At 38.1% G+C, this 23,664-nt stretch overlaps 1 protein-coding gene across 1 annotated transcript in view; it reads right to left on the bottom strand.

The window, feature by feature from the left end:
* Positions 1–23,664, bottom strand: part of LOC119423432 (protein unc-13 homolog C) — a gene marked incomplete in the record, with an annotated part of 132,231 nt that overhangs the window by 70,104 nt on the left and 38,463 nt on the right. Inside the window, 4 exon segments of the mRNA XM_037690825.1 lie at positions 93–221; positions 3,415–3,504; positions 17,368–17,436; positions 17,822–17,978. Coding sequence (XP_037546753.1) covers positions 93–221; positions 3,415–3,504; positions 17,368–17,436; positions 17,822–17,978 — 445 coding nt within the window.

The raw sequence follows: 23,664 nt of genomic DNA, 5'->3' as shown, positions 1-23,664 counted from the left end.
GGATGGATGGATGGATGGATGGATGGATGGATGGATGGATGGATGGACAAACATCTGACGTGGTAAAAGTCAAAAGCATCTCATCTGATTACCTGGTCAAGAAGTTGGTTGTAAAGTTCATGACAGTTGTCAAAAATGTATCTGTACGTAGAGTCAAGACAAGCTTTCACACAGTCCTTCACCACCATGCTGGCTCTGGGTGGACTCTGGAGCTCTTGTACCTGTACAAACACAGACACATTTTTTGACCTATGAACAAGTCATACAATACAGTAGTCCCTCACTACTTCACGTTTCGACTTTCACGGACTCGCTCTTTCGCGTTTTTTCAACGATTGTCAACTTTAATATTACTCACATGATCGGGACATTATGGGATAAAAAGTTGGAAAAAAAGTACTTCTGACAGGTGCTGCCATTTTGTAGTTTTCTTTCAATAAATCTATACTTTAACACCAGACAAAAGAACTACATTACCCAGAAGCCAACATTGCTTCCGGCAACTGCTTTCTGCCAAAATGGAGAGAAAGTTTTGCAACGCAAAGTCAGAAGTAACAATCTATCTATTAAGCTCACAGAACTGGCGGGAAAGTTGTAAATAATCCTGAAGCTTCCTGAAGCTCAATTATTCATATGCACATCAACCTGGATGGGACGGTGGGCTTCATCGCTGCAGGGTAGGTCTGCTGGACCGGAACCGAGCTGCTCTTCTGCAGAGCTGGTGAGTAAAATTTTGCAGAACTGCACAGTACATATATGTATGTTGTTAAAATTACGTAGGTTTGAAAGTCTAGAACATTGCAAGAGTGTGGGAAGGGTTTATAAAGCTTTAATATATATATATATATATATAAATACTATAATAAATAGAACGTTTTGTGGTTTTTCACCTATCGCGGGGGGGGGGGGGGGTGGAATGTAACCTCCGCGATAATTGAGGGACTACTGTCTATGAATTGTTCAAATAGACCACTTCAATTCCTTATTTACAGGAGACAGTTTAGATTTATACTTTTCCACTGAAGATGAATTGAGTCAAGTTTTCTCCTTGTGCTTTAACTTTTATCCCAGAACAAAAATTTGGAAATTTCTTAAGGCTGTTTTTTAGTTCAGTGCTTTGTTAGCACAATAAGGACAATAAATAAAATTAATATTTTAAATAAATCCTAAGTAAATAAGGACATATTACATTATATATGTAATTATGAACTCAATTTCATATATTATGCATACATCCTAATTGAAATCCGTCAATCTGACTTTTAGGCAAGTGTGCAGGTTATTGTAAAGTAACACTTTAGCTGCAGTGTGTGAGTGCTGGTTCAAATTGTACACACATCAGGGCTCAGCTTTGGCACAGAGTGAAAGCCTTGATGACCTAAAGTGACAGTTTTCATTCCTATGCCTACAGCTGCCATCTCAGTTATGCCTCAGTGCTCTGGCACACCCACCCACCAAAAGACAGCTAGAGAGAAACAAGCTTTCTTATTTTCCAGAAACACATCCATGCACTGTAAATGATGAGAGGAAAGTAGTAGCTTTTTAAACAAAACTACTATAGGTTAATTGTGGAACACAGGCCAATGCCTTACACGATGATGACACTGCAGGAGTAGATGCTGAATGCAAGAAAATGTGTGGTAAAAAAATTGCTTGATTGGTCAGTGGTATTGTGAGGCTGGGGTTTTGGGAAGTTATGGGCCTGAATTGATTTTGCATGAATCAAAAGAAATGGAAATCAATACGGGTTTATATTCATGACTGAATGTGTGGATTTTTAATGACAGTAACCCATCCTGAATACATGATTCACCAAGACAGGGGCACAGCATGTTTGCGATTAAGTAAGCTGGGCTGTGCAGAAGTCTTGAGTCACTCCTCATTTGATTATGTTTTGCTTTTAAGAAGCCAGCACTGAGGGGATCTTGGAAGGTATTTTTTACAATATTAATTAAGTACTAATATCTACCTTTTAAAGATTTTTCAAAGCATTTCTTAGAACTGGGACTAGTTTTCACTCATTTTCTTTCAGCACCTGAATATTTGCATGTTTAGTTTTTTTGCTAAGCCATTGAACATTCCCCTATGAACCATAAAGACATAAAACTCAAGGGATGGCTCAACCAACAATATAACAAGTGTTAAAATAAATCATTTTTTATAAGCAGTGTATCACAAAGACACAATCAGTTTCAAATATTCCTTTTTTTGTTGTTGTTTAACCTATGTAAAACATAGAAAACAGTTTGACAATAAATAAATAAATAAATACCAACAGGACAATTACCAAAAAAGCTATTTTTTCCAGTTTTTTCTAAAGACATGAATTTCAGATACTCTTCATTTATCTGCTGCAGTTTTAATTCTTCTTTTTCTTTTGGCCTTTACACACAGAAAGAACCAGGAATTGGACCCAGGACCTTCTTGCTGTGCAGCAACAGTGCTAACCACTTTGACATTGTGCTGCACAGAAACAATAGAATACAATAAAAACTTTGAAAAATTTCCAGCAGTTCTGAATAACTATTGATAAAGATCACTTTAAAAGATTAAAAGACAGTCTCATTCCTTGGAAGCCAAGTGTAAAGAAATAACGATTGCTTTAAAACATCAAAGTTCATGCTCCAGGTAAAAAATCCAACCAAGTTCAGTCAGGTCATCTGGATGGTTTCTTTTTGTTGCTATCGTTGTTGAAATATTTCATCCTTCATCCAAAGGACTTCATCAGTTTGAGGAGCCACAACAAACTGAGTCCCACAAGCAGAACACTCACATAGTGGGCCAACCAGTTTGCTGATGATAAGATATCCTGATGCATGCTCAATAATCCAGGTAGAAAAATCCAAAAAAGTTCAATCTGGTCCTCAGGACATTCAAAAAACCAAAAAACAAAACAAAGCAAAAAAATGTAGAAACGTTTCGTCTCTCATCCAAGAGACTTCCTCAGTCTGAGGTGCTGTTTTCAGCTCAGTCTCTTGAATGATAAAATGATGATGATGATGATAAGATGGTTTCTGGGGTCCACCCTCTTCCCCTCCCCCCATTTGAACCACTTTGGCTATCGCTACCTCAGAGGAGTCGACGGGGGAGAGGGTGGGCCCCAAAAACCATCTTATCACCAGCAAACTGGTTGGTCCACTGGTTGGTGTGCTGCTTGTGGGACTGAGTTTGTTGTGGCTCCTCGGACTGATGAAGTCCTTTGGCTGAAGGACAAAACATCTCAACAAAAGAAACCGCTCAAATGACCTGACTGAACTTTGATGGAGTGGTTTAAAACTTTTGCACAGTACTGTACATAAGCACCTGCATTTAAACGTCTGTTAATATGAACCCTGTGGTGTCTTGATGCCCTTCAGATTGTTTATTGCTGAGATGAAATCCTCTCTGTCTCACACACCCATACACACAGTTTACCTTCATCCTGAAGAAAGTGATGCTTGTAAGCAAATCCACAGTGGACTTCAGATCTTGGAGACGCTCAGGGTTTCCTGCTGGGAAGTTATCCTGAAACGTAACAGAGAGCGGAAGACAGCATGAGGAGAGAAAACATCTATCTGGCAGCAGCTATATAACATCACACAACTCTATCTACCACATCGCATCATTTACCCCAAAACATGAAAATGGATTATTAAGGAATGGCCAGAAATCATAACAACATGACAGTCTGTCTAATCATTTAGTGGACAAGGGAAGCCTCTGCTGATGGAATTTCTTATTTTAGGGCCATGAAGTCATCAAGGGGTGCAGAGCAGCGTGACGGGGAGCATATAAAGCCCTGGCAGCTCACAGGCAAGCCTTTGCTGGTCCATGCCTTTCACTATTTTTATTCTCACTGAGCTCTTATGAAATGTGCTTGTTTTGTATCACTCCTCAATCCTGTCAATAATTTCACATTGGGTAAGTCTAAAGAAACAAATTCTAACAGCCGCATCAGGCTTGACAGCATAAAAAAAAGGTCCTAGATCCACCCAGATGTGCCGACATGAACCTCACATATTATCTTCACAATGCGAGAAGTGTACCTGGAAAATGGTCTAAGAATCATTGAAAAGAAAAGAATGTGAATGTGGTGTTTACGGCCCACAGACAGACGGCAGTCCACTGAGATTCCAATGTGCTTATGATTAATAGGAAGAGTCAAGTTTGGAGGTGAGAGTGTAATAAACAGCCGCCAGGCGAATCAGCTTGACAGACATCCTTATAAACAAATGTCTGCTGATGGAAAAAAGAGAATAAAAAAAAATCAATAACTTCTTTTTTGTGGGGGGGCTTCAATGTTACTGTTGCATTCTTGCTTTTTGTATGAACATCTTCCAATGTTCAAATGTTTGATCGTTTGTGTCAGGGTGAAAGTTTAATTTCTTTTATTTTATTAACCTTTATTTAATCAGGAAAATCCCACTGACACAATAGATCTTTTTTTTAATGGAGGCCTGGGCCTGAATGATGCATGCTTTTTAGAGTTTCATTCAATTTTTCAAATTTAGGGGTCAGACTTCATTTTTACAAGAAAAAAAAACTATAAACTTCTTTACCACCTCTGTTCTCTACCCTTAGTGCCACAGAACATTATGTTTCTCATATAATGTCCTCCCATGGTACCTGTCAGAAGTTAAAGCATGCTTTGATAATATATTGTTTCTTCTGTGTAGAATCACAACAGTCTACGAATGTTTTGAGGAAGATTTTCAAATCTATTTTTGTGCTTTTCTTAAAACAGTAAAAATGGTAACCGTGTCGTTTAAATTCTTATTTTCCTCCTAATAATGTCATGGCCAAGATAAGTGGCAGCTTAACTGATGGATGCTACACAACATTACACACACAGCACATGCCCTGAAGTGTTTACATGTAAACAAATAAATACAACCAAAATAGAAATCTTTACTCTCACTGCATTTATAAGCCAATCAGGGACAATAATAGTCAATCATATCATTTGCAACCAGATGTGCCAGCCTCCAAGTCATTCAGTGAGCAGGATTAGCCTGCTAACATTCAATTGCTCTTACAGCTGAGTTCAAGTTAAAAATCCATGTAAATGTCTTCTTTATTTTAATTCCAACCCTGAATTGAGTCATAAAGTATTAGAAAGCAAACCAAAATCAATGTTAAACCCATGTAGGGTTTTTCTTTTTTTAAAACACGTGGAGAGCTGGTGCAAGAAGAAGAATCTTCACATCAGTGTGAAGAAGACAAAGGAGATGGTTGTGGATTTCAGAAGGAGCAAACACACCTACCCCCCCCCCCCCCCCCCGACATAGGAGGATCTGAGGTGGAAGTGGTCCTACAAGTACTTGGGTGTGCACCTGAATGACAACCTCAGTTGAGGCAACAACACTACCAGCCTGATCAAGAAAGCTCATCAGAGACTCTACTTCCTCAGGTGACTGAGACGAGCTGGTCTGGGAAGCTCAGTCCTCACCTCCTTCTACAGGTGTGCAGTGGAGAGCATCCTGCGCTCCAGCATCTACGTGTGGTATGGAGGCTGCAGAAAGAAAAGCTTTGCAGAGTGGTGAAGGCTGTACAGAAGACTGTTGAGTCAGCCTCCCCACCATCACAGATATCTACACCTCCAGATGCAGGAAGAGAGCTACCTGCATCATGAAGGACCCCACTCACCCAGCACACATGTTTTGCCCTGCTACCCTCAGGAAGGAGGTTAAGGAGCATTAAGTGCAGAACCACTAGACTGAGGAACAGCTTCTACCCTGAAGCTGCTAGACTCATGAATCTTTAACCAGGAAAATCACTGTAATGCCACTTTAAGTGGTGATATGTGACTTATCTGTGCTGCTGATTATCCATGCTGCTGATCTCTTGCCTTTATGCTGCTTCATACCCATCTGCTCACTACAGACTCATGTTTGGGCTGCTGTTTAATACACCATATTATTTTACATTATTCGTGTTTAGCGTATATCTTAGATCCTTATATACTGTTTTATTTAACTTTATATTTTTGCTATCTTTGAGTGTAACTGGGTCCTTGGGTACACAATTTTGTTCCACCTCATGTACCACATGTGATGCGAATGACAATAAAGAACCTTGAACATTGTTTTTATGTTGCTTTGTAAATAAAAATATTTAGATTCCATTGGTTGAGTACATATACAACACATTCCACCTGATTATATGCATCATGCAATGATTATTCCAGCTCTGAGTGGTTTAAGGTTTGTGATGAATGTCTCCAATCTGAAATAAACAGTACCTACCAAGAGTAAACACAGCACAATGCATGCATATTAATGATCCACTCTACAAATACTTATAGAAATAGAAAAGGCAGCAAAAGTGTTCTGGGTGTAAAAACTCATTTGTGTTCTTATATGGCAGCTGAAGGGCAATTAGTGAAAATAATTGATTAGAAATCCCAGGTATTCGTATGAAAACATTGACTAACAAAGCATTAACAAACAGTAATTAAATGTCCAAACTTTTTATTCTTTCTTTTTTTATTCTCTCAGACCATATTCTGTTCAGGATACGTTTTAAAGTGCACAACATAAGCTGGATGGTGTTACAAAGGAAAATGTAACTGTCAAAACTATCACACTTTGTTTGCATTGCTTTCCTGGTAGCATAAAACCAGACCAAAAATAATTATAGCGTGCTTATTATACATACGAAATGCATCTTTCATAAACTGAAACTATGCAAATCTGTGGCATGAATAAAAAAATGCATTCATTATCTATGGTTTTTGCGATTTTCACACTGTGGCAAAGTAATTTGCTCTCTTTTGATATTCTATGGGAGGAGTAAACATAGCATTAGTATTTTGTAAAATAAGAAATCCCCTTGCAGAAAGAGATGAAATAGCATTCCAAATTGTAAAGTTTTCCCATTTGCCGTTCTATCTTTCCACAATAATGGAGGTCTGACCCATCACGGTGATGAATTTAAATGAGCACTTCACGGTTTAGCATTTTAAGAGTGTTCATTGTTGTAGTGGATTCTGTTACATCAGAAAGTAATCTTCTAATTATGGTTACTGAAGTCAAGTTAAGTCAAGTGCTGACTGACTCTCCCTGCAAAACACTAAATCTCTGCTATATTGGAAATGTCATTTTGATTGTGGATGACAAGTGAGAACAAAAGAGAATGTAACTAATATCTAAATTATAAAATCTGCATTATCTGAAGAGAAAAAAATATCTTAAAACCTATCAAACACCACACTTGCTAAGAAATTATACTTGTGATCTGCCTAATGGCTTAGCTATTAATTGATGGTTTTGTCCCTCTGTGCACGTTCTCTTGTGAAACGATTTGCTGCCACTCCTAAAATCATATTGTTGGAAAATAGAAATGAAGTGAAGAAGAGAATAAAGGATTTATTGCTCACATGACAGATGAGCAAACTAACAACACAGGGAATCCATCTTTGAGCCAACAGCAGCGACAACATCATCACTGCCTTAGAAAGATGACAGGATGTCCATCACGAGACGAGGCTAGCAGCCAGTGATGCTGATGAGCTTTGAGGTTTTTGGTGTTTACACTCAATTTTATATTGTGCCAGTTTTAGTGCCTGTGCAAAGAACTGCAAATTTCATCAACATGAAAACCTGAAAGAATTGCAAGCCAAATCATTTACCCCTTCAAGACTTGTGATTTTAGGTCTGATGATGTGTACAATTTTCTGTACAGCCTCAAAGTCACAGTCATACTAATAATCTTTGAGAAAACAAAACTGAAAAATGCTACAAAAGGGCACCAAGAAAAAAAAAAAAAACTCCACAAAGCTCTTATTGGAAATGTCAGTTTAGATGTGCATCTGTTACAAAAACTTCCATTAAAAATTGTTTACTTAGTTTTGCAGGTTTGATGCAGAAAACGTTTGAACATTTAATGTATTAATTAAACTACAACAGAGGTGTCAAACTCACTTACAAAAGGGGGCCAAAATTAAAACCCTTTTTAAACTAAGGGCCAATTTCAGAAATTACATTAACTCAAATCTTTTCTTGGTCACAGATTCCTCAACAAGGATTGGATTGGTCTCATTTGATGTTTTCTGTTGTGCTTTCGACATCATAATCAAAAATTACTGAAAAAAATTCAAGAGAAAAAAGTATTTTACGTTTCACATATCATCTTGAGGGCCAGATAAGATGTCAACAAGGGCCACATTTGGTCCCCGGGCCTAGAGTTTGACACATATGAACTAAAGCCTTTTTTTTTAATCAATGCTTTTGATGGTTTCTGAGCGCATCCAAATCATAGATGAAGCAAAAATAGAATTAAAAAACACTGGTGTGAGTTAATCTGGTTTAAGACAATTATAGTTTCCTTGATAAATGATTATACTATATCATGAGACTCTGGAATCTGGTGAGGTAGAAGCTGAAACATGGGGGTCAAGTCAACTTTATTTATAAAGCAAATTTAAAACAGCAGTTGTTCCCAAAGTGCTTAACAATAAGATCAATGAGAGTAAAATTAATGGAAAAAATAAAATCCATTATAGTACTGAACAATTTATTAAAACCATTATAGAAAAAAATGATAAAAACAAAAAAATAAATAAATAAATCAGCTCATAATGTGTGAAATATTAGCGAAAGCAGATGTGTTGTGAGCAGAGATTTAAAATCAGATCAGGAAGTAAAGTGGCCTGCCTAATGTTGGGGGGGGGGGGGGGGGGGGGCAGATTGTTCCAAAGTTTGGGGCCCATGACTGAAAACTCTCTATCTCCTCTGAGCTTCAGTCTTGTTTTTGGAACAGCCAAAATCAGCTGATGGGATGATCTCACTGCCCGAGAGGGAACATATGGTTCCAGTAGCTCAGAGACATAATGGGGTGCAAGGCCATTAATGCACTTAAAGGTTAGCAGGATAATTTTAAAATCAATTCTGACATGCACAGGGAGCCAGTGAAGAGAGGACAAAACTGGTGTGATATGCTCAAATCTAAAAATTCCTGCTAATAGCCAAGCTGCAGCATTTTGGACGAGCTGGAGACAGGAAATGGAGACCTGGCTGACCCCAGCATAGAGTGAGTTACAGTAGACCCATTCGGGTGGTGATGAAAGAATGGACTAGTTTTTCAAGGGCAGATATGGTCATCATGAGCTTAAGCTTAGCTATCTGCCTTAACTGGAAGAAGCTTTTTCTTCAGAACAGAGATGATTTGTATATCAAACGTAAAGTCAGAGTCTACTGGAATTTCCCATCCGTGGGACAATAAAGGCTGTTTCTATTCTATTCTAAAACCATCCTGACATTTGTAACAGACTGATTAAGATATGGCTGAAGGGAGTCCGAGTTTACAGGATCAGAGATGGCAGTTGAGCTAGGACTAAACACTAAGACACATAGCAGCAGTCACTGGGACCCATTGCTACATGAGAGGCAAAAATACACAACAGACTACTTTTATTCTATCAATAAATTTCATCAATGAGATTTGTTACTAGGAGAACTTTACACATTTAACAGTTTCAGTAACCTTGTTTTCCCTTTTACAACTGGAACTAATCTTTCTTCTCTTTCCCCATCTGTGAGAGGTGATAAAAATCTGTCTCCCCTGTCTGGATTGTCACATCTTTCATAAATTTCCAAGGGCTAGATCTGGATTATGCAAGTTTTGCTCTGCAAAGAACTAGATAATCCCCAAATACCTCCAATTTTGGAGATGCAGCTTTTGTTTTGCAAATCATGTCTTTCTCTCAGAGCTATAAAATGATATTTGCTTGCCTTGTTTGAATTGTGAGGATGACAATGCCAGATAAAGTCTGAGGGTAAGGCTTGCATTTACACTTTGTCAGTGCATCTGGACAACCTTGTTTAATCCTGGTCATCAGATGAGGACTAATTAGCCTTGTTAGCAGGTGGGCGTCATCAAAAATGCAACTGTGGAGAACTACTGGTACAAAATAAAACTGTAATTCTCTTTGCATTGTGTACTCTAGTGAAGTCAGCTAGAGTTAACATTAAAATCAGTCGCTCGTTTTAAGTAACTGCTTTTTAATGACCCAGCGAAATGCAGCTAAGGCTCATCCACCTATTTTCTTCCGCTTATCCGGGGTCGGGTCGCAGGGGGTAGCAGCCTAAGTAGGGAGGCTCAGACTTCCCTCTCCCAACCACTTGGGCCAGCTCCTCTGGGGGAATCCCAAGGCCGAGAAACAGTCTCTCCAGCGTGTCCTGTGTCTTCCTCTAGGTCTCCTCCCAGTGGGACGTGTCTGGAACACCTCACCAGAGAAGTGTCCAGGAGGCATCCTAACCAGATGCCAAGCCACCTAAACTGGCTCCTCTCGATATGGAGAAGCAGCGACTCTACTCTGAGTCTCTCCCAGATGACCGAGCTTCTCACCCTATCTCTAAGGAAGAGCCCAGACACCCGGCAGAGAAAACTCATTTCGGATGCTTGTATCCAAGATCTCGTTCTTTCAGTCACAACCCAAAGCTCATGATCATAGATGAGGGTAGGAATGTAGATCAACCGATAAATTGAGAGCTTTGCCTTTTGACTCAGCTCCCTCTTCACCACAACAGACCGGTACAGCGCCCGCCTCACTGCAGATGACGCACCTATCTGCCTATCGATCTCGCTCCATTTTTCCCTCATTTGTGAACAAGACCCAGAGATACTTGAACTCCTCAACTTGGGGCAGGACCTCCTCCCTGACCCAGAGAAGGCAGCTAAGGCCCATGTAAAAAAAAAAAATGGCACACATCTACTGGTGGAGCTTTCTAAGCAAACATCTCTTTATATCAAAAAGCCCAAACTTAACCAACAGTCCAAATTACCTCAGAGCATTCTCTGAGATTTTATGCTCAGCCCAGGGAAGGTTGCAAATCCCGGCTGAGATGATCTTGCTATACAAGGTGTCACCGTGTATCAGTGCTGTAGGAGTAAAGTCGGAAGTGAAGAAACGCATATGAAGCAAAATGTGGAGCGGCAGCTGCACTCTGGCTCCCTCTCAGCTGATTCAAGCCATCTGTTTTTACAAAAGCAAACTCCATCTCCTTCAGAATGTCATTATAGGGAAATCCATACGGTGAGTGAGCGGAGCAGCCAGATCTGAATCTTATTATGGAGAAAAAGTGGCAGGTCGGCTCTGTGGGACAGTTACAGAAAGTGAGAGAGGATGAGCTGTGTGTAGATGTGTGCATATGTGTGTGTATCATTGGTCTGTGGCAGCTTTGACAAGAAAGCAGCAGGCCAGTGCTTGCAGGTGAAGTCGATGTGATACTCTGTGAGTTTTCTGGGTGAACGTGTCACTGTCAGGCCGACAAACCATCTGACGATGAAAGAAGCCTTCTCTCCTTTTTATAACCTCCTCTCTCTCACTGTCACAGACCCTTGTCTTTCACTCTTCTTCTGTTCATTTCTTCATTCTTTCCAGATGCATCATTCCCTCTTTACCCCAAATCCCTCTGTTAACTTGCCTGTTGCATCCTCTTTTTTAAATATTCTTTATTACAATCACTGTTTGCCACTTTTTTATGTCTCAAAGACGATCTATCAGTCATGCTGGGTATTTGCTCCCTCTTCTCTTAGTCCATTCATAGCACTCACTTTATCATCTGCTGCTTTCCATGTGTGTCTTTGTATTCACTTGTGGCTTCACACAGAGACCTGGCAAAGAACAGAGCAACAAAAGCGATCCCCACTCGACAACGTGTTGCCTTTTGTGCTGCAATAAAAGATGAGCCGGTCATCTTTCAAACTGGGCTTTTCTGACATGCTGCTAGTGATGGAAAATGTGGAGAGACTTACTGCATGCCAACTGTTAAGCTTGTGTGTGTGTTGCATTGTGCAGATTTCTACACATTTTCAGAAATAATGAGGTCAAACAAGTCTACTCTCATTGCATATTAGGATTTTAAATTGCAAGTGTAAAAAGCCACACAACAGATCCCACCACATCATTTGTTAAACAAAAACAAAGCCACATAGGAGATGCTGTATTTGAAAGACAGTCCGTTCATTCTGCTTCTATAGGTTTTAAAAGCAAAAGTAGCAGCCAGGTGCTGCTGATCAGATGCACCTATTTAAGTGATCATAATCAGTGTGATCAATTTGATAAAAGTAGTTCAGCAGCTTGCTGCTTTGGAGCACATGAGTGTTAACACATTGTTAAAGACAAAAAAAAAAACAGCAATGACTTTAAAGAATCAACTGTTCCTGCTCATCAATCAGAGGTTTATAAAACTATTTCCAAAGTGTTTGGAGTGTTCAGTAAGAGAAAAAAAATCACAGGTGTAAATCATTTGAAAGCTGCCCGTCTTTCCAGGAGTGGACAACCCAGTAAATGTATTCAGTGTGTTTAATGCACAGAAAAATGGCAAAACATACAGAGCTGCATCCCAGGCGTCAGTCAGCAGGTAAATGTTTCTAAAATGACAATTAGAAAACAACTGAACACAAATAGCTTGTTTGGAAGGGTTGCATGATGATATCCAGAAACTGTGGTGTGTGATTTTGTAAACTTAAAGTTTAAATAGTTTTATTTATAATTTGGGATTAACTTGATTATTTTTATAGCAGGATATCCATGTACATGAAACACTGGAGTTCATATAAAGTGGTTTCTTTGTCTTGACTGGTTTTGAGAAACAAAGATATTTTTTTTTATGTATTTGTGAATCTATGAAGGGCAAATGTGTATTTGTAGTGTCTATCATTTTTTTTGTGTAGCAGGACTCAGGAATGCAGATCCACAATGTGACCTAAATAAAAGAACAAGATTCAATGACAAAAAAGGAAAAGAACAGAAGGTTGGCATAGCAGCAACAAGAAAATGATACTTAAAGAAACACTGAACATGGTATAAAGAACATGATACCAGACTGCAGGTGATGAGGACTGGGATATTGAGCTGATAAGGAGATAGAAGACATCTGGTTTAATGACAACAGGAAACAGGTGTAAGTGGATTGGTTCTGAGAGTGGCTGAAAACATAGAGGTACTCAAGAACGAGAACACAAAAAAAATAGAAACTAAACATCATAGGAAATGAAAAATAAACCTCAAAACAGAAAACTAAACACTGAAAAAATGAAATGTTCTAGTATTACTATGTCAAAATTTTTCATGGTATCATATCCGAATCATCTGTTTCGTTAATAAATATTAGTAGTTTCATATGTTAATTGATTGATTGCGTTTTGCCATGTCCCGTTTTCCTTTTAGTATCATTTTGTAGTTGTTGCTGCCATGCCAAACTTCTGTTTCTGGTTTTTTTCCTTTTATTTTCATTGAATCTTTGTTCAGATATAGATTTCATATATATCCAGTTGATTAAACTCAAAAATATTGTTTATTGTTCTTTCATGGATGTTGAGTTTTAATCCCATACAGATAACAATTAAGAATGTAACTACTAATGATTTGCAAAAAATATTAAAAAAAAAAAAGATTGATCCAAACACGTTTCCATCTCCATCTACTGTAAATTCACCTGAATATACTTTGTGCCCAAATAAGGAGAACAAATGTATTCACTTACAAGTATTTTTAGATATTTTTCTAGAGTTTTTTTTTTAAACTTTGTCTAATTTTATGTCTTGAATATTGAGACTTTGAATATCCAAAACAGTAGTAAAGATTGGTGACCTTATCCTACCATCACAGACCTGTTTGGTTTACATGAATATTTAAATACTATGGCCATAAATAAAATCATCATCTTACATTGTGAAATAATTACATAACTAAAAGAGATTAAGCTGCGCTGTGAATCTGATCCATGCACCCGACCTGCTTCCATTCAACCTGAGCAGATAAATCGTATCTGTCCTTGCACAATACATGAACAATAACGTGAGAAAAGGGAGGCTGACAAATGTTGTGAAGCCAAAGACTTCATCATATCAATATATAAAGGTGACAGCAGCTGACATCAAACACATTAGTGGTACTGGTGTAACAAGTCAACCATAAACTTCTATAAAAAGCTCAAAGAGGTGCTGCCTGAGGCTTATCTTTCATCCACAGCCGCTGCACTAATGACCACAGTAAATGATATGATATTCCATATATAGAGTGACCCTACTGAGAGATGACCTGTTGCCATGCCCGTTTTTTTAATTTCTTAATTTCTGTCTCTCTTTTTTTGTTTAAAACACCAATATTTTCTTATATTTCTGTAAGAGTGAGATTAGTGGAAGTACTGAAAGCACGTAGAAAAATAATATAGGCTAGTTGAATACAATAAAAGTGTAGCAAATAATATAATGTGAGTGTGTGCGTGGGCGTGCATGTGTGTGTGTGTTTGTGTATTGATTGAACTTTACTACCCAATAACCAAATCAATAAAAGCAGTTAACAATAACAGAGACTCTTATTGCACTGGATTAACCTGTTCGGGCTTTTATTTATTTATTATATTTTTTTGTATGATGCTGTGATAAATAATGTCGACCTGGCTTTTCCTGCTGGAAATTGTTTCAGAGCTGCGAGACCTTGAAGTTTAGACCTTGGTCTCTTATTCCAGTGTAAGACTCGCCTCATCGCTCACTGTTCCTGTGGTAATTATATGTATTTAATGGCAATACAGCACACAGAGAACATCCAACATCTGTAGCAGGAATAAAATATAACTGAATCATTAACAAAGAAGAAGGAAGTTATGTATTAATCAGCATGTTTATTGTATTTAAAAATCTAATTAAAGTTAATCTAAACATCAGAGGTCATAAACAAAATTTGCTCAAGGTCCAGTTTCTTTCAAAAAACAGTTTGATTAGCAGTGGTGGGATGTAATTAAGTACAAATACTTTGTTACTGTACTTAAGTACATTTTTCGTGTATCTGTACTTTACTTAAGTAGAGTTAAATGTGGGTACTTTATACTTTTACTTCACTACATTTTACATTAAGCATCTGTACTTTCTACTACACTACATTTCTATAATGTGTTGCATTACAAGTTACATTCATTTTTGCAGCGGTTTGATTTGTTCATTACTTTGAAAGTAACCAGTGATGAGAGGGGAGCTGGTCCATTGAATCACTGCAAAGTGAGCAGGTAACGTTAGGCCCGCCTTCAAGAAGAGCTGGACCACTGACATATATTCTAGTATTTATATCATTGAACTGGGTGCACCAGCAGCACCACTAACACACCCAAAATGTATTTCACTGCAAGAGTCAGCCAGAAGATATTCTCCACCCATGGCCTTATTGAACGACTGTTCAGTACAACAGGACAGATTCTGTCTCCCTAAAGAGCCAGATTGGACTCAAAAATCTTTGAAAACCAACTTCTTCTGAACTTGAACAAGAAATTCTTGCTGCGATATTAAAATGTGGCAGTTCATGGGATGTTAGGAGACAAGAGATATCTCCAAATGGCTCGACACTCAGGTCCAAGTTTTAAAAATGGTGTCAGGAAGTTAAAATATTGTTCAATATTGACCCATTACAAGGTTGAATAGACAGTATTTTAACTAGAGTTGATGACAAACTGGAGTTGAAATATCAGTGGAAATGATCAGAGCCTGTTCTTTTGTTAGTTGTGTCTAATGCTCCTTTTTTCAGGCAGACAACTTTTACTTAAATGTGTTTACTGCAGTTAAAATGACACATTGGTTTTGCTATGTGTCAGCAGCATAGTTCATTAAAATGACTCAACACTATTAATGCATTACAGAAAATATACATATGGTAGGCAGACTTAATGATATGTAGACCATTACATTAGGTAATACATTGAGAAAGTACTTTTACTTTTAATACTTTAAGTATTTTAAAAGCAAACACTTATTTACTTTTACTTAAGTAAAAAATGTTAATGTGGTACTTCTACTTTTACTAGAGTACATTTTTGTCTGTTTATTTGTACTTTTACTTAAGTACAGTGTTTGACTACTTTCTCCACCACTGTTGATTAGTCATCTTATTGGTAATCATGACCTCTCACTTTTATTTTATTTCAGGTCCTGCTGTCATAAATTAGTGGCATTTACCATGCTATTTAATCATTTTACAGTTATATAGTTAAAATAAATGTTGGCAAAGACAACAAATAATCACAATAATCACTTTTTTTTTTCAAAAAGTAATCCAACAAACATTAACATCTAAAGGAGTGCACTAAATTAAGTGATGGAATGCACATTTATTTTTACATTTATTTGTGGGGCACCAACAAATCATAAATATTTCTTCCTTGTTTCCAACTACAAAACAAGCCCACATAAAACAACAATCAACAGAGAACAGAAAAAGAAGTGCTCGTATAAACGTGAACCCAGATTTCCAGCATTTCAGTATTTCTTGTACCACACTGAGTTAAACAGCCGCAGAGAAATGAAGCCAAAACTATTTAATGTGTTATGGCCAAAACGCAAAAAGCCAACAGGCCAGTTTTGGCCCGTGGGCCATCAGTTTATAATCACTGTTTTAACAGACACATCAAGTGTTTACAGTCACCTTTAGATATTTTACCAAGATGTTCTTAATAATAATGTAACATGAATAGTTCACATAAAACATTAGGTAGCCTCGTTCTTTTCTTATCATCATCATATATTTATTGGCATTTACTGTATTTCATATTATTTCTAATATGGCGTCAAATACTGTCAGACTTGATTTGAAATAAATCATAAAAAATTGGCAATATGCAAACTTTTTTTTTTTCCAGTAAGAACGAGAGCTGAGTCAGTGTTTGAAAAGCAAGAAAACACATACTTGGCTTATTGTTCCAAGACGGATGTAGTAACAAAACATTATGATGTAAATGTAAAAGGCGGCTGTGGCTGAGTGTGTAGAGCAGTTGTCCTCTAATGCAAGAGTTGGGGGTTTGAATCCACCAGCAGTCACATGCTGAAGTGTCCCAGGGCAAGACACGGATCCCCTCATTGCCTCCGATGTGTCCCATCGGTGTATGAATATGATAAAGCACTGATTATTCTTTGTATAGATATAGTAGAGTGCTGTATGAGTGTGATCAAGCTAATGTGATTAGTCTGTTTAGAATGATTTGCTCAATTAGTTTTGTACAGATCTAGTATAGTGCTGTATGTACCTGTATGTGTAAATGAGGGCATGGACTGTAGTGTGAAGTGCTTTGAGTGTCTTGATAAGATATAAAATCGCTATATGCTGTAAGTACAGTCCATTTACAATTTAAATAGAGTTGATTCTATCTAAAGGCTTGTTATGAATAAGAGCAAGCAACACATATTTACGTCAAAAAGGAGCCACATAGGAAACAATTATGTAAGAAGGGTTAATAGTCAGTTTTTGAGGAAACAAATAATAACAAAAGAGGAAAACTCACAATTCCACAGTGCAGTGGGCACATTTTAGGGTGAATTTGAGTTTAGAAATGTAAATATAAAACCTTTTTTTTTCCTCTCTTTCACACACACAACAAATGTAGAAAACTTCTTACATACCCGATATTTGGAAAGGTCGATCCTCAATGAGTTGTGAAGCTGGTCCAGTAATTTGACAAATTTCTCCCTCTGTTAGGATCAGAATTTAATAATTTAGTTTCTACTCAAAGCATAAGACTTAAAAATTTATAACACTGCCTGGTCTGTGGCATTGCTTGTCTGCAGTGATTCATTTTTACTTCTCGGAAAAAGAAAAAAAAAAATAGCTGTTTTGCTACATTGCCAAACTTGGCTTGCTGCCTCAGAAATATTATATGAGGTCTTGCAACATTAGCTTATTAAAAGTTTAAATGGAAAGCACGGGCAAACTTGTGAGGTGACTGCTAATGCATAAGCATAAAGTAAAACTAACACAGGCTGAGTGACTGACGTTGTTTAAATTTGTGAAAAAGACAAAAAGAAAAGTTAGTAAAGTTGAGCAGCTGTGGCAGCTGACAGTAACGGGTATACTCACCCCAAAGTTAGAGGCGGCAAATCTGTCGGAAGCAGAGGCGGTGGTTGTGGTGGTGGTAGTAGTGTGGGCAAAGTAAGCATTGATATTGGCGAGCAGGCTGCTCATCACTGCCGGCACACCAGGACACATGTATTTGGCAGAAAGGCAAGAAAAATGCCTGCAGAGAAGAATGAAACAAGGTATTAACCTGTAAATACACCTATAGAGTATAAGGCATCATATTCCTAACAAAAAACTCTACCTTAGTTTTGGTCAATTAGATAAATGCTGTTAAAAAAAAAGCTGTATTTCTGTCACTTTTACTTTCAAACTGTTGCCTTTGAGCACATTTATTTTAATGTTCTGAACAATTACCTCTATTGAAAGAATTATGACTTCCATACTCCTAACTGCCCCGTTAACGTAGCAAAAAAATGTCTTCAATGGCCATAACAAATAACGTCATAAATCAAAGCCGTGTAACCAGTGCTACTAATGACATGAGACTGCTGCGCAGTAGATGGAATAATCAGTGTAACAGTAAATCAAGGATTCTTGAGGTTGAAGGCGGGTGCATGCACTGCTGAATATATTGTGTTCAGTTTCCTTTTCATCTAATCTTTGCTGCTTTTTTCTTCTGTAACTTTTAGACCTCACTTTGTAAGAAACGGTTCAATTGTCTGCAAAGATTATCTGTGACGTGAGAAATGACAAATCTGAACACTAATCAAAGGAACTGAACATGCTTGAACTCCATGAGGACAGTTTTTGTTTTTTATTTGAAAAGCTTTTTCAGTTGCATTTGTCTGTAAGGAGAGTCCTGTGTGTTCAGTGGTTAATGTGTGTTTAACTTGCTGCCAGAGTCTTAACTGGAGTTAATAGGAGAGATCAGACCTCTCTAGTTTTAGCTTCTCTCCACCGGCTCCCTGTCAAGTCCAGAATTGAATTCAAAATCTTACTTCTGACCTACAAATCTCTCAACAACCTAGCTCCATCTTATATTCAAGATCTTATTGTTCCATATTTTCCTAACAGAGCACTTCGCTCTCAGACTGCAGGCTTACTCACTGTCCCTTGAGTTTCCAAAAGCAGAATGGGAGGAAGATCTTTCAGTTATCAGGCTCCTCTCTTGTGGAACCAACTTCCAGTTTCAGTCCGTGAGGCTGACACATTGTCCAGTTTTAAGACTTGGCTTAAGACTTTCCTTTTTGATAAATCCTATAGTTAGTGTTGGCTTGTTATGCTGCCTTAAGCTTAGACTACTGGAGGACAAATTGACCTCATATCTTTAAATGATTTGCTAAATTAAATTGTATTCATTTGATACTATTTCTGGGCAGCACGGTGGTGCAACTGGTAGAGCTGCTGCCTCTCAGCTAGCAGGTCCTTGGTTCAAACCCTGGTCCAGGGGCCTTCTGGGTGGAGTTTGCATGTTCTCTCTGTGCATGCGTGGGTTTTCTCCGGGTACTCCGGTTTCCTCCCACAGACCAAAAACATGCATGTTAGACTGATTGGTGACTCTAAATTGTCCCTAGCTGTGAGTGAGTAAGTGAATTGTTGTTTGTCTCGTTTGTCTCTATGTGTCCCTGTGATGGACTTGCGACCCGTCCAGGGTGTACCCCGCCCCTCGCACAGTGATTGCCGGACATGGGCACCGCCGACCCCCGTGACCCAAAATGGAATAAACGGGTAAAGATAATGGATGGATGGATGGATGGATGGATGGATGGATGGATGGATGGATGGATGGATGGATGGATGGATGGATGGATGATACTATTTCTATCATAACGTGATTCTCGACCTGCCATTGTGTATCTGTTCCTACCAAACCCAGCCGGTTGAAGCAGATCACCGCTTATCCTGAGCCTGGTTCTGTTAAAGGTTTCTTCCTCATGAGGGAGTTTTTCCTTTTCTCTGTTTCCTTCATGCTTGCTCAAGATAATAATCTGCAAGTTAAACTCAAAGCAGTGTGCTCCTCAGATAAATAGTGTTAAATTATAGTTTTTATATGTTTCTGTTCAGTGCCCTGAGATGATTTCTGTTGTGACTTGATTCTATATAAATAAACTTCATTGAACTGAACTGAATTAAATCCCCCTGTGGGGTAATTAGCACACTGAGGTCTCTTGTTTGAGTGGCATGTCAAGGTGTGAATGGAAGTTCAGATTTCTAGGGAAGGATGTCAGCACTAAGATGTGTGACCTTCACTTGTTTGGTATGGATCAGGTAGAAGTTAGGGGGCCTTTTGGCCAACCGAAAAAAGCATTTTCAAGCAGCCCAAGTAAATCCACTTGCTTTATCAACCAGTAGATGAATTTATGTTACACGTTTTGGTTTGTAATTATTATTATTTTTTTCTCAAAACAGTTCATCGACCAGTTCATCGACAGTACTGATCACCAAAAATTATGTTTTGTATCTTAAAAAAACGAGTTTACGATGAAAATCTTCATAAACGATGCGCATATGGTCATTTTAACACATTATCTTGCTACTTCACAAGCCATGTTGAATGAAAGACTGCTTTTGTTTAAATGCTCGATATGTATAAAAAAAAAACTCCCTACACTTTTATTTTAAATGAAATTCACAACACCAGAGTAGCAGCTGTGATCTAATTAAAACATTTTATACAAAGATTTAGCTTAAAGTCCTCTACTTCAAAAGACAAAAATAAACAAAAACTACATTTCCATTTCACGTTTAAGTTAGGGCAAACCTAAATTTACAATGATTTGTTTTTATGCATTTTGTGATGTAGAAATTATGTAGAGTGTATGTTGCTTCATATATTTTTTAAAGACTGAACATTTTTTACCACAAACCTGAATTCTAAGATTAAGAAAAATAGCTTCTAAAATCAAAAATATATTTTTTACAGTCATGACTTGGTGAAGACACAACGTTATGTGGAGTAATGATTACAGATGTACTCCCTCTTCCAAGCAGAGCCCATGTACACACACATGCACACAGACGTTTGTCTTTCTATCTTTTTGGGGACTTTGCATTGACTTTGATTCATTTTGCATTTATTTGATCATTTCTATAGCCTAACCCTGACCCTTACCCTAAACATAACCATTACCAGTACATACAAGGGGCTGAACAACATATTCATATACATTTTTTAAAGTCAACTTCAACATGATAAAAGTTGATGTCGATTAGGCTCTGTGACGCTATTCACAAAAAAACGTAATTTATTATTTACACAGAAAAAAAGAACAATAAAACTTCGGGAGCGTATATTTATGCTCTTACTGTCAAATAAGTCACAGGAAAGCCAAAACTATTATTGAGCACCAAAAGTTAGTTTTATTTTAATCAATCCACTAAATAGAAATGCCCCCCCCCCCCCCCCCCTTCATATTTTTATTTTATTTAGTGGATTAAATAAAACAAAAATAAAATCAGCAGGGCGGGCGGTGGTGAAATCCACCAAGGACGGTTGAACCTGAAGAGTCATCTTTAGTGAAATACTTCCACACTGTTGAAGAATTTCTACCTGTTTGGCAAGACTTGGCCTGCTCCTAGCCTTCCATCTGCTTGGAATAATCTGTTTTGTAGCCAGCGGCCCGGCGCCGATCATGTGACACATGACACAATCGCGAACTGTGACTAGTCGACGTGAAATTTAAAAACTTGCGATTTCCTAAGGTTGACTAGTCGACTTGTCTATTTGCCCCCTGGTACATACATACATAACCCATCCTCAATTCACACCTTAGTCCTAAACCTAACTCTAACCCACCAACAACGCCTGAACCTTATGGGGACTGGGTTTTGGTCCCCACAAAGAACAGTTAGTCCTCACAATGTAGTATGTGGTATTGGGGGAGTGGTGGCGCAGAGGTTAGAGAAGGTGGGCCTGTGATCGGAAGATTGCTGGTTCAAGCCCTGGTACTAACAACATCAAAAATGTGGGTGGGGTAGGTGAAGTACCCACACCTGCCCCCACCCTCATTCGCCCCACTTTGGGCCCATGAGTAAGGCCCTTAACCCCATCTGCTCCCTAAACAGGTCTCTCTTAAAAATGAGTTCTCGTGGCTCAATGAGACTACCTGTATAAATAAAGGCTGAATGAAAAAAAATATATATAATGAAAAATGTGTTGAAAAATGGGCCTCACAAAGTAACATAAACTAGCATACACACACACACACACACACACACACACACACACATGTTCTCATTGAAGGCCTATTTAATTACTCTGCTTTCAGCTTTCAAATTGCCCAGAAGCACTTGGAGTTAGGCAAAGGAAAGAGAGTGATGCAAAGAGAGTGATGATGACATCCGCTGAATTCCCATGGTGCTTTTAGAGCTGGATCTCTTGAGCCAATTTTCAAAAGAGAACGCATTGTGTTACCCAGTGTTATCCTGCTCACGATTTTTACCAGTGGATGAGATGCATTACGAAATGTATTCACATTACATCTTGTGATTTCAGACAGCTGGGCAAAATGAAAAAAAAAAGAAAAGATTCTGAGAAATGAAGACTGAGGAGCGGGGTTAGGACTCAGGAGGTGGATGAGGGTGATGGAGAAGTGGGGAGTGGTGATGCAGTGAGATGAGGAAATGCGGACATAAAGGAGTGTATTTTGGCAATTGTTGTGGAGAGCACAGGAGGGAGAGTAAGTTCTCACAGCTGCTTTGATTTATGCAGCCGTCATACCGGCAGTGACTGAGAGTCAGTGCTTTGTGATGGAAAAAAAAATCATAAATTCATAAATTTCCAATGAAGCCTAATATCTGCTGATGTGAAAAACACCAAGCTTAAAATAAGGTTCAAGCATATAAAGCATTAATTCTACTACATAAGACTGGTAATGAAGCCACTTAATACTTTTCTTGCACTAAAAATAGACCTGCAATCCCACATACCTGCTGTACACTGTCCCAATGAACCAAGAACACACCTCTGAGTGACTCCACAGTTTGCATCACCAAAACAATTAAACACGTTGACAATATTCACAATACAGTTATGCCGTTTCTGCTGCTAGTGCTGCACTCATTTCTCGGGTGGATATTCTGTGGTTGTTAATGCATGCAGCTTGGTATCTTGAAGAATTAGAAATGGCTTTGCAGAGCTTAAAAAGAATGGAGGAAGAGCAGGAGGGTTGATAAAGGAGCTGCTGGGAGGGGCATCAAATGTGCTCCAGGTTTAATGGACAAGTAATAAAATACTGCAAATACACAAAATATCTGCTTTAGCAATGTTTTCACACTTAAAAACTAAGAACTTAGTTTTGTTTTTTCGTCAATGTTTTCCAATGAATGAATCACATGCATTTTGATGGAAGCTCATATTTGGGCTGAACCTTCCATCTAATTTGCCAACACAATCACTGGTTAATTACACTATGATTTATTGAGGCAGCTGCTAATTATAAAGTCAGCTACATCAAACTGCCCTACAAGTGCTCAATCTCCAGGAAGGGAAAACAAGTAAAAGCACAGTTGTATAACGATGTTGACAGTAAAGCGATACATCAGAATGAAATCAGAATGTGTTAATGCAGCAAAGATACTAGACAACGTTCAAATTTATGAATTGTAGAAGCAATCAGTAAATAACAAAGACACTATGCCTATTTTGTGTATTTTCCTGTGTTACAGAATAAGCTGCAGTTTTATTCTGAAAAGTAAAAATGCTCCTATTTTCTGTTTTAACGAATAGCGTTTTTAAACTAGTATACTTGCGTAACCAGATAAATCAGTTGCTTGTTCAGTACTTTAGCAGTTTGGAAATGTGTTATATATGTTACAGGGTCTAAATTAGTTTTTTTTTTTTTTAAATCTAGTAAGGAAACTCAAATAAAATGTTCTCAAGCAAAATTTCACAATATATTTGA

This window comes from Nematolebias whitei, chromosome 2, assembly GCF_014905685.2.
Source record: "Nematolebias whitei isolate Nwh7 chromosome 2, NemWhi1, whole genome shotgun sequence".
NCBI classification, from domain to species: Eukaryota; Metazoa; Chordata; class Actinopteri; order Cyprinodontiformes; family Rivulidae; genus Nematolebias; species Nematolebias whitei.
Note: the sequence above shows the minus strand (reverse complement) of the source record. Positions and strands in the feature narration are given on the sequence as shown.